The sequence below is a fragment of the Cariama cristata genome, unplaced genomic scaffold (genome assembly GCF_000690535.1).
Source record: "Cariama cristata isolate BGI_N322 unplaced genomic scaffold, ASM69053v1 scaffold44965, whole genome shotgun sequence".
In the NCBI taxonomy this organism is placed as follows: domain Eukaryota; kingdom Metazoa; phylum Chordata; class Aves; order Cariamiformes; family Cariamidae; genus Cariama; species Cariama cristata.
In genome coordinates this window covers 1-11,130 of record NW_009616649.1, presented here as the reverse complement: position 1 = coordinate 11,130, position 11,130 = coordinate 1, and the positions used below count along the sequence as shown (strand labels likewise).

The 11,130-nt window shown below is 36.3% G+C and overlaps 1 protein-coding gene across 1 annotated transcript; it reads right to left on the bottom strand.

Moving 5' to 3' along the window:
- Window positions 1-471: 471 nt before the first annotated feature.
- LOC104161700 (IQ motif and SEC7 domain-containing protein 2-like) lies at window positions 472-10,998 on the bottom strand. Its single transcript, XM_009700225.1, has 4 exons — window positions 10,830-10,998; window positions 9,963-10,139; window positions 2,418-2,467; window positions 472-1,077 (listed from the first exon to the last, which is right to left on the bottom strand). Exons 1-4 carry the CDS (start codon window positions 10,849-10,851, stop codon window positions 472-474), a joined length of 855 nt encoding a protein of 284 aa, XP_009698527.1. The 5' UTR covers window positions 10,852-10,998.
- Window positions 10,999-11,130: the final 132 nt, after the last annotated feature.

The following is an 11,130-nucleotide window of genomic DNA, read 5'->3' as shown; positions in this document are numbered from 1 at the left end:
ATATATATTTATATGTATATATTTATATTATATAAAGTTTACTTATGTACTTTCATCAACCATATCAGGTCTACTTATTTTTTTTGCCCATTGACAACAAAAGAGCAAGAATGCAACAATTGGTTCTGTATCACTTTTTTCCTTTTTTCATAGCCTAAGTTTTTATTACGCATGTAAAATTGTCAAGGGTTTTGGTGTAAAAGGTAGCTTTACTCATATTCAGCAAGCAGCATATTTTCAAGGCAGTTGGGAAATCAGAACTAACCAGATGGTAAACGTCTATCGAGTAGATAAGTAAAACCAGTATCGATTGCACTAACTTGAATTATTTTATTTAGTAACAGCAAGCCTTTAAGCTCACACAACTCAATTAAATTGTCTACGTAAAAAACAACAATATTATTTGTTGCTTCCTGTAAGTGCCTTTGTAACTTGGTTTAAAACTATAGTTACTAGGAGGGTCAATACGTTCTAGACTATTGTGCTGATGCCGCTGTGTTTGGGCTTAGTGCTGGCTGAAGTGGAGGGAGGTGGTGGCGGTCCATGGTGATGCTGAGAGTGCTGGGGATGAGAAGAGTGCCCTGGGTGCGGAGCGGGCAGTGGCGGATGAGAAGAGTGGGTATGCTGCGCATGGGGGTGCTGCATGTAAGGAGTATGCTGGGAGTGTGCCGCATGCTGGGAATGGGGCACGTGTTGGTGATACTGGTGTGGGTGCTGGATGTGCTGGGGAGGGTGATAGTGGTGGTGGTGGTGGTAGGGCGGTGGGTTCTGCTGCATGTGACAGTACTGCGAATGGTGGGAGTGCACTTGTGCCTGTGTCTGCCCCTCAGCTGGCCCTGCATGATGCATGGCAGAAGGATGCTGGGAGTGTTGCTGATGTGGGATTACTGGAGGGTGCAGAGGTTGCTGTGATGAGCCAGATGGTGCATGGCCTTGGGAAGGTGGCTTTCCCCTTTTACTACCGAATAAGGAACCTAGGAGTGAGGAGGAGTTAGGCATAGTCTGGTGAGGGCGAGATGGACACTCTCGGGTTGATGTAGCTCTTCGGCGCATGTGAGGACTGCTAATGATGGACCCCTAAAAAGAAATTAATAGAAATAAAAATTAAAAAAATCTTAAAATGTTTAAAAGAAAAAGTTCACACTGACCCACAAACTCCTCCTTCAGTGTTCACATGGGTGGACTATGTTAAGAGTTCTAGGAAAAATTTTATTTCCACCTTCTCTAAGTTGCCGGTGAGGCATTCATGCCCTTCTTGGGGTATTTTAAGTATTAAATGTTTTTCTCTCAGTACTTCAATATTGAAAGCTATGACTTTCAGTAAGAAAAATGTCACGGAAGAGTAACATGACATAAAACCAAGGAGTGTGTTTTTAAAGGAAAAATACATTTTAAAATACTGTAAAAAATACCATACTTGCTTTTTTACAACAAAAAATAAAACTACATAAAATTCAACCTAAATAGTTAAACACACAGCAGCAAATATTACAGTTACAATTCAGATTTCAAAACAGTATTTTAAACTTTTTTTTTTATAGTAGTTTTCCACTACTATATGCCACAGTGCTGCTTCTCAAGGCTACCTCTGAATTATGTGTTAAATGGAACCATACCATTTTTGCCACTAAGATTTCTATGTGATTGTGTTCTTCTGACCTGTGGTCCAACATTATTATTTAGCCTGGAATAGGTGTATTTAGTTTCTGGAAGTTTTTGGTTTGTATTTTTTAAAAAGAGTTAGGGGACACAACAGTACTTAGGCAAAATGTGCTAGATTTAAACTGCAATCTACCTAAAGCAAAGACAAAAAGAAAAAAAAAAAAAAAGAAAAAAAGAGAGAGAAAAAAAAATCTGCAAGCTGAATTCAGAGACATGAACAGTATATATAAATGGTTTGAAGATGAATGAAATCTCATGAAATCCACATTGAATTCACCTATCTTAGTAATTTTTTCCTCCCATGCCCTATCTGTGCAATTCCATGGTGTCATGACTGCATACATTTAGCAATTTAACTTGAAAATAAGCAATGGGGATGGTTGAGCATGAAAGTCGATAGTTGTAGCTAAATATCAAACAGCAAGAACAGTGTACTTTGTAACGAAGAGCAAGTGGGCTTTTAAGCTGGGACCAGACTGAAATGGTGGCAAAAGGACACATCATATTCATTTAACCATGCTTGCAGGAACAAAGGGAACGAGGTTAGCTCAAACCAAAAATGGCATCGGTCTAAAACAAGCTGTCAGTGCTTTTTAAGCTGGAAGAATACGGAGTGAGTAGCCTAGGCATGCATTTTATTTGAGGCAGGCAGGTTATATGTTAGAAGAAAAAAGAGCAAAAAAATATGTATATAAAAGAAAGGTTTGAAATGCACATCATCACATCCAGCTAGACATCAGTAACTTCCTACTTACTTCCATATTGCTGTCTAGCGATCCTGCACTGCTGCGTCGCCCACGCTTGCCTGCCCAGGACATGCAACACCATAGATTAGAGACTGAGACAAGACCCGGGTGAAAAACAGCTGCTTTCCCTGAATCACTAGAGCAGTCGCTAAATGCAACTAGAGGGGCTGCAGAGGGGTTCACATTGCACTGGACTGGTACAGCAGCTACTAAGGCAGAAACTTAGATTTTTAAGGCCATTAGTTATATTAAGTTTCTGTACCTGACTGATTTTTAAGAGGTATTGTTGTTGTGAATCAACTATCATTAGCGGGGTGTGATTTTTTTTTTTAATTTGTACAACTCTTAAAATACATGTATTTTAACCTCTATATTTAGTAGTATGGTTATGATGTTGACCAGCAACAATTTTAAAATTATTTGATTTCCTGGAATCTAATTGTCTATGAAGCTTCTTTCTTTAAAGACTGGTAGCATTGATATATACTTGTGGCGTGGTATTAAGTTAAATACAAAATTTAATATTGGCATATTTTGAACTTCAGTGTGGGGGATTGGTGAGGGGCATCGGTTTCATCATTTCATTTTCAGTTTTGAACCTCAGTGGATTTCATATAATCTTCTTTCATGAGGTTTAAAAGAAAACTAAACTTAATTTTTGATCAATAAGTCTGGAATCTGTCTTGACATTATGGCTAGATTTTGTTTGTTTAGCTGTGCAGTGCTTATCTTTAAGTATGATGGATTTGTTCTCCAACATTCTCAAATTGCCAAAGACATATACCTAAACCTAGACATGAAAAACCAGACTGACTACCTAAAAAGCCAGAATACCTCAGTGGCTGTATTTAGGACACAAGATCCCAGATTTTCTCTCTCATTTCACAGGAGAGAAAATAGCATATGGCTGCAGTAGAAATCGGTATTTTTTAAAAGATAGCTTGTTGAGCATTGCTTTGCAAAGTTTCAAAAAACTTTACTGGCAGGGTGTATAAACAAACCTAACCTTTTTTAGAGCGGTCAGGTTCTCAAAGCTTCTCTAAAATCTGCATGTTTTTAGAAACTCAAGTTTTCTCAATGCTTTCTCCTCGCTTTCCTGCCAGGCCAAATATAAAAGACAATCTCCACCCTGCATTGGTACATCGGTCCCTTTAGAATCTTCTACTCTAACAGGTGGTTTTGGGGAGGAACATGAAGATTTCAGCATCACTGAAGCTATGAGCCACATACTCTCATCTTTAGAAGCCCAAAAGTTTCAGTATCAGAGCTAAAGAGAAGAACTTTGGGACTGGTTTGTAAGTGGGACACAGCAGTGATTCCTGGGAGGTTCACCCTTACTTCTTGACATACCCTTTCATACACCAATTTAGACTACCCATAAGTCTTGTAAGATCAGTACGATCTAAAAGTACCACCTATTGGATCCATAAGCATAACTTTGACCTGGTTGGTCATGGGACACTGCCCTGCAACACAAGTTTCTCTTAAGAGCTACAGGTCTCTTTAGACTACTATAACATTTCCTCCTCCCTTACTATCACCGAGAGTTACTCCCCAGTACAAATCTCTCTACACTGACATTAAATAGAGGGGAAGGCATTTGTGGTCAAGGTGTTTTGTTTGACTTGTTAAATTTGTTGGAATTGTCAACAATTCCCCTAGACAGGCTCTTTGTCAAAAGCTTGGCGCTTCATCTCTTGCTGCAGTTTCAGCCTCATCAAAACCTTAACTGTACTATCTTATGAACCCCCCCCAGAAAAACTGGTTTTGATAATCCGTTATTTTTACTTCTAGTCAGGCTTTCATATTTTTCTGCTCTGCTAATGGGATTAGTACTGATTAACACTCAATCACGCTTGCTTGCTGATACAGAAACACTGAGAAAGATAGCCATCTCTTAACTTAGCAGTCAATACTGCAAGTAAGACTGGCAGCTGCCACAAGTCATTAAGTGTGGCCAAAAATGAAGGAAAACAGGAAAATCTAATACCTTTTGCATACGGCAGCAAAGTCTCTAATAAAATAACCATGAACATGGTAGATACACAGTATATATGCACAGAAAGAGACAGATGGATTTTTGCTTAGAATAACTTCAGGGCAAAGCAGTACTAGCAAAGCCAAGAACAAACAGAAAAATCCTACTTAAAATGCCTGTAATTTTCCTCAGATAGGCAGTATCACTATAAAGAGCACTTTGTTTATTTTCTTAAAAACAAATTGAACACAATTCTGTGTTGACTACAGTGTGATATGAAAGCTATTAAGTAAATCCTCTAGAGCATTCCTCCTGCCAATGTGTGGTTATACAAGACTGTTCTCTGGCCTTTGAGGTGGCATCCCATCTCAAAAATGTTTCCCTAGAGCTGCGGCACTGAAATGCATTACAAGAAAATGGTGACTCTCGACTAGAATTGTGGGTAAGTATAACTCTGTACCCGCATGATAATTAACAGCTGTGGTACAAAGCAAGGTGGCATTTATCTAATCTGAAGACCAGCTTTGCTTAATATACTACTGATCTACTTGACATTTTTAAGGACGTTACTTAAAATGGTTTTTAATTTATTTTTATAAAACTAAGTTTCAGTTAATTTAACCTTTTCTGACTCATTCCAACAATTCATTGATGTTAGATACGAATATTCTTTGTAAGAAATATCTTTAACTTACATAAGTATAATATGTCCCATATATGTACATGCATTATATGGGACTAAGACTATTTCAAATTTATAGCAGAAGTATTAAGTGATTAAAATATTTTTACAAAGTTAAAACATACCAAAAGAAAGTTCAGAGTTTCATTAATAAAAATCCATTCTATTTTGCAGAAATTGCTCTCAAAGATGTGCAGATCATTACAGTAAATGTAAATATTTCTTACTGCTACCCTGTATTTCTTGAAATTCCGTTCTATGCCAGTGAGATACATTGATATCTAAACAAACTTTTGGAAAAAAAGTTCTAAATTAAGATTTCAGTAAAGCAAACTAATGTAGCAGCTCTTATAACAATGAGTTGTTATACTAGCCTCCAAAGGCCGTGAAATTGATATTCCCAGCAGCAGCAGAATCTGTAACCATCTAGCTACTGAGCTTATAGGTACTACCCAAGCTGATTTGCTCAAAATTATCTGAAATGTATACTCTAATCATTAATTTAGAGAGACCACTTTCCAGGGTGAAAAGACCCTTCATAACCTTCATATTTTCATCTTGTTTTCTGGATGAAACAGGTATAGTCTTAAGATCACACCCCAATTGTGACAGTAAGTTTCTTGGCATCTTCAAACAGATCATCCTCAAAATACTGGTTAAGCCCCAGAGGATGAGAAAACAGAATAACCACACCTCGCCTTGCTGAACTCCTCCTTCACTGGAAAAGCAGTGTCTCTTCCATAAGACAGAAAAGTTGTTGATACAAAGGTGTTTATATACAGCATTGGCTGTCTTTGTACAACATATTTGTAAAATGGTTTGGTATTAACATATGCATATCACAAAGGACTTGATTCATACAAATCTGTTTTATTTAAAAAAAACCCGCAAATTCTATCATGCCCATTACTGTTGCTATTCCATTGAAGAATAAGAAATATGACAACAGTGACAAGGGAAGAGACAGGAAAAATCCTTCTCTACTTGAAAAGCTCTTCTAACAAGGGAGAAAAAGACTGCTAATATCCTCTGTCCTATATAGTGCAGCAAAGTCCACAGGAGAGGAAGGAGAAAATAACCTAGTAACCCTGCCTGCATCAGATGAGGAAGGAGCCAAGGGACTGCACCATCCCATCACAGACTGATTCAACGGATTAAGGGATTCTGTAATTACATGAAGTCAGAGTCTTTTTAAGGGGATTACAATGCTGAGAAGTTCCACAGTCTTTTCCGTTACAGTTCAGATATAGGAAATTAAAAAAAAAATACTTGATGAAATTGTATTAAAAAAAGAAAAAACAAGCAGCTTTTTTTGGAAGGTAGAAAGAAACATTTAAAAAGTTAAAGGTTAAATGTTAAAGTTAACATTAAAAAATGCAATATACAAATAGAATTATTTTAATTCTGGAACTATTTTTTTTCTTTAAAGTAGTCTCTACTGGTCTGTGATTGTTTTGAGGTAGCTCAGGAGCTTATGAGACAAGCACAACTCATATTAATAGTAACTATTATACCATCCTGTACTTCTGTGCAGATTCCAATGTTACATGGGTATGCCAGTTGTGTATTACTGGGGCAAACCACAACATTACAATTTTTAAACCAGTGCAGTGTGTAAATATTATTTCTACCATACAGGTCAGGTATGGGGGAATAAAGCTTGATTTCCACAGGTGCTCACCACTGTAAACTCAGTGTGAAAGCACTGGGTCCTCCAGCAACTCGAAGTCACTGGAATTCAGATTGACTAGCCTAAAATGAGCCAAGAAACCTGTGAGAGAGACAGAATCAGAAATGCAACCAGTCTAATCCTCCATGCTCTGGCTTTAGTGACCAAATAATTTTTCGCATGTACTAATGGCCCTGATGGGACTTCACATCTTTCCCATCTTTCTGTAAACCTGCTTACCACATAACTATATATCGAGTTAGTGGTGAAATGTCCAAAATTCTATTAGAATCCATAAAACTCAGCTTTAACTGCATTAAAATTTGTCTGTCTTCTAATATTTCTGTGTAAATTAAGAATTTCAAAGTCTGTGACAAGTAAGTTCAGTTCTTCCTTGACTATAGCTCAAGAATGTGTAATAAAAATGATATATTTTTCTTTTGAGAAAAATAAAACACTGAATACTTTTGACATATTCACATCTTGGAACAGTTGTTTGCCACATTCTGCTTTTTATTCCATGGAAAGAACTGTCAATCCACAATGAACAATACTATCTTTAAAACCAAGAGACCCTCATGCACATCCTTTTTACAATTATGATTTAAGCTATCATGGCAAACGCATGGAAGAACAACCATGAGAAAATGATTCCTGACGTTGTTTCCTGACAGAGAAATCTTGCCTTTCCTTACGGTTTACAGCTTAGGAGTCAGAATCATTCAGGCTATCAACATTCATTAGATCTAAGAAGCTTATGAATCGTCACTCTTTTCCAACAGAGAAATTTAAAATCACTTTCCACAGTCACCATTTACTACTGTGATATCTGGTAGAGAGTAATGGATTGTTTTCTTAAATAGTTTTGTCATATACCCATGCAACCAAAATGCTGTTGAATCAGATTTCCTGTTCATTGAATAAATAATTTAAAATTTTCAATTTGTTTTTGCAATGTTCATTGGACAATTACCTGCCTTACTGCATAAATATACCACCAGGCAATTTTCTCATGTTTATTAGATTTATTTCTGTTTAAATGTAGAAAGGAACTCTCTACAAATCCACTTTCATTATTGCCTTCTCCTGCAGAAGGACACACATCCAGACACAGTCTCACTACTCTTGTTCCTCCTCCTTGTTGATCCTCTGTTTCATCCACAAAAAGAATTGAAGTAACCTAACTCAGTACTCTTTTACAGAAGCAATTTAATATGGTATGATCACTGGGACACAGTATCTTGCTAACTGAGATTTCTTTGTTTTTCTATGGATCATCTCTCCTATAGTAAAAAAAAATAATTCAGCCTCACATGCAAGCTATTCATTGAGAACAGGCAGAAGAGACATGTATAATCTCATTAAAATCACTACACCAAATAACAAAGCAAGTAACAGGTATGTAATTTCTCAAGTCAGTTGCACTGCACAAGACCAAACAGAAACTCTCCATAATTCTCAACTATTTAAAGTTAAAATTAAGTTTAGTTGGGTTTAGCAAACTCATTGATAAACCCTCCAGTCTGTGAGTGATTTTTACTTTTTATTATGGAAAAAACTTATTTTCAGTAATAAGCATGACAATTGTAGGCATGCCCTGTTGAAACATGAAATGTTTTCATGATTACAAATACTTGTTTATTGCATAAAACCCATAACATGAATTTAAATACATGGCAATGTTTGAAAGACAGGGATGAAAAATTCCAATGGGATGAAAAAAATTAATCAGAAATCACATTTATGGGTACAGATACCCACTGAACTCACATATTCAACAATATGGTAGTTCTCATTCTAATGAAATAAAACCAAAACAACAAAAAAGAATGATGGAAGTATCTTCAAATCCGAGATATAACAGTGGTGAAGACTAGTGGCTTGATCTAAAATCCACTGAAGCCAATCAAGCACCAATATTCAACATCAGTCTGATTTTGGATCAAGGTCCTAGGTCTTTTTAATGAAGCAAATGGACATATGAATATGAAAGCCTAAACAGAGAATAAAATAATTGAAACAGCTCACTCTCTACATATTTATATGCACATTCATATACCCACAAAGCACAGGCTATAATTTCAGTTTACAACAATTTTATTTATTGCAGCATAGCTAAAATCTCTTCTTTAGTTAAGAAAAAGAAATCAGTAAGTAATGTCTACTATCAAAGATATACAAAGTATTGAAATTATGACTACACTGTAAATCATCACTGCAATTAAAAGAACAAATCAGAGTATTTAACACAGACTATGAACAAAAAAAATAATTAAATATTTATATATAGTTGCTACTATCCCCAGAAGTACTTTCTGACTAGTGGGCATGGTGTTCAGATATGACTTCTTGTAAATGCCAGGAATCACGTTTAACACTGAAAGACAAGGTCACTACCCATGGCAGCCTGTATTACATGAGTATGCCAGTTGTGTATTACCAAGGCAAACCATAAAACAAAAACATACCAAACTTCCCCTGGCTTTTCTTTGGCTAAAAAAATCACACCACCACTGCTTTCCAGTCTTTAGCTGTATTAGTCAGTTAATAAATCTTAAGACACATCAGTGGTTTTGTGGGATATTGGTATTCTTGTCCATTAGGGCTTCTTTTACTGTATTGGCAATAGTATTTCACAACAACCTCTTTTGCAAGAACTGGAAACTGTGACTTGAGTTACAAAACAATAAAAGAGCATCAGTATCTGAACAGTATCTGTATTACATAGCTCTACACAGAATTTAGTAGGGCTTCACTCAATTTCATTCATCAAGGTGGTACCACAAGTACACTTGAGCACAAAATACACAGAAAGCAGTCATTACACTGAGACCAGTTTCTTTTCTTTTCTTTCTAAGCCTATTGTATGAAGGGGAAGAAGCAAAGGGGAAGAAAACAAGAAAGGAAAACTAAGTGGGTTACTCCTAACACAAGTCAATCTTTTTTTTATAAAACACTTACAGTTTTCCCTCTGTCTTCACTCTCCTTTAAAAGTATATATAGCAATCTACAACAGTTTAAATGCTTTAATAGTGGTTGCTTAATAGAACAAGGGTAAAAAACAAACAGAAATTAAACACGAACTATGAAAGAGGAACTATTTAATATGTCTGAAGCTTCAGCATTACTAGTTCTGGAAGCCGACTGTGAGCTGGGCCTAAATATGCATCATTCAGGCATCTTTGCATGCACTACTCGGAGCAAGGACACAAGGGCAGTGCTTACCTGCTTCAGACAGGTCTCTAAGGGAGCTGCTCAGTGCACTTCTTTTCAGCCCCTCCCCAGTAGCATAGCTGTCATCCAGGCAAGCTCTGTTCAGCGTCCCATTGCCAGAATCCTTTTTCAGGCTGGAGCATTGAGACATGCTTGGACGCACCACACCCTTCTGTTTTTCTAGCTCAGCTGAAACAAAGAGAATAATTTTGCAATTCATATTTCTTGACTATAATGACGGACATGGTAACATCACAATTTCTGTATGTGATCACACGTTACTGTGAATAATAGGTAAGAGTTCATTTTGGCACTGTTAAATGCCAGAGACGAACTTCACCCCTCTACTAACAGATTTATATTACAACATAGAGGATGAAAGACTATTCCTCTTTTGGAAAAACAGAAGATAAAGTTCCATGTTTAGATACTCATGTAACTTCCAGCAAAATATATCAATTTGTACTATGGCTACCTAATTGAGAGAATATAGGAATATCAACATAGAAATAAAGAAAAAATCAGTGAAACTTATTTGAAGGGCCATCACTGAGAATTTCAGAGTGATGTAAATTATCCCTAAAATTCTTACTGTAATTTATACTACAAATTACAGATCCATCTCTCATCTGTCTATTGCTATTTGCAGTTTGTCCAGGCTAAATTTCCACTGCAGTTACACTGCAGTAAATAATAGTCAATAAACTCAGCTGGGTCTTAAGGTATCATTGGGTTTTTCCTCTTTCTAGAATCAAAGCCATGGAAAAAACCTGCATTATTTTGAATTTTTAAAGAGTTCTAATAGGTTATACACATATTCAAGATTTTCTTATTTCAATTAGCTTGAAAATGCTCTATTATATGTACCTTTGTACTTACACTCTATTCTGTGCTTTTCCATTTCTTGAACCTCTGCAATTGACTCCCTCAAATCATCTGTAAACTTCTTCCTGTCCTGAGGATTTGGTGCATTGAAATTTATTAGTACTTTGATATCTGCTCCCGGAACAGCTGATGTGAGCCGAATACCGTTGGGATAATCTAGAAGAAAGAGTCAATCAGAGCTTAGTTTATCTTATTCCAATTACTTTTTATATATATATATATATTAAAAAAACAGGCTTTTTACTAATATTACCATATAGGGGACAAAGAGAAATAAAATTCTAAAGGCCAGAAT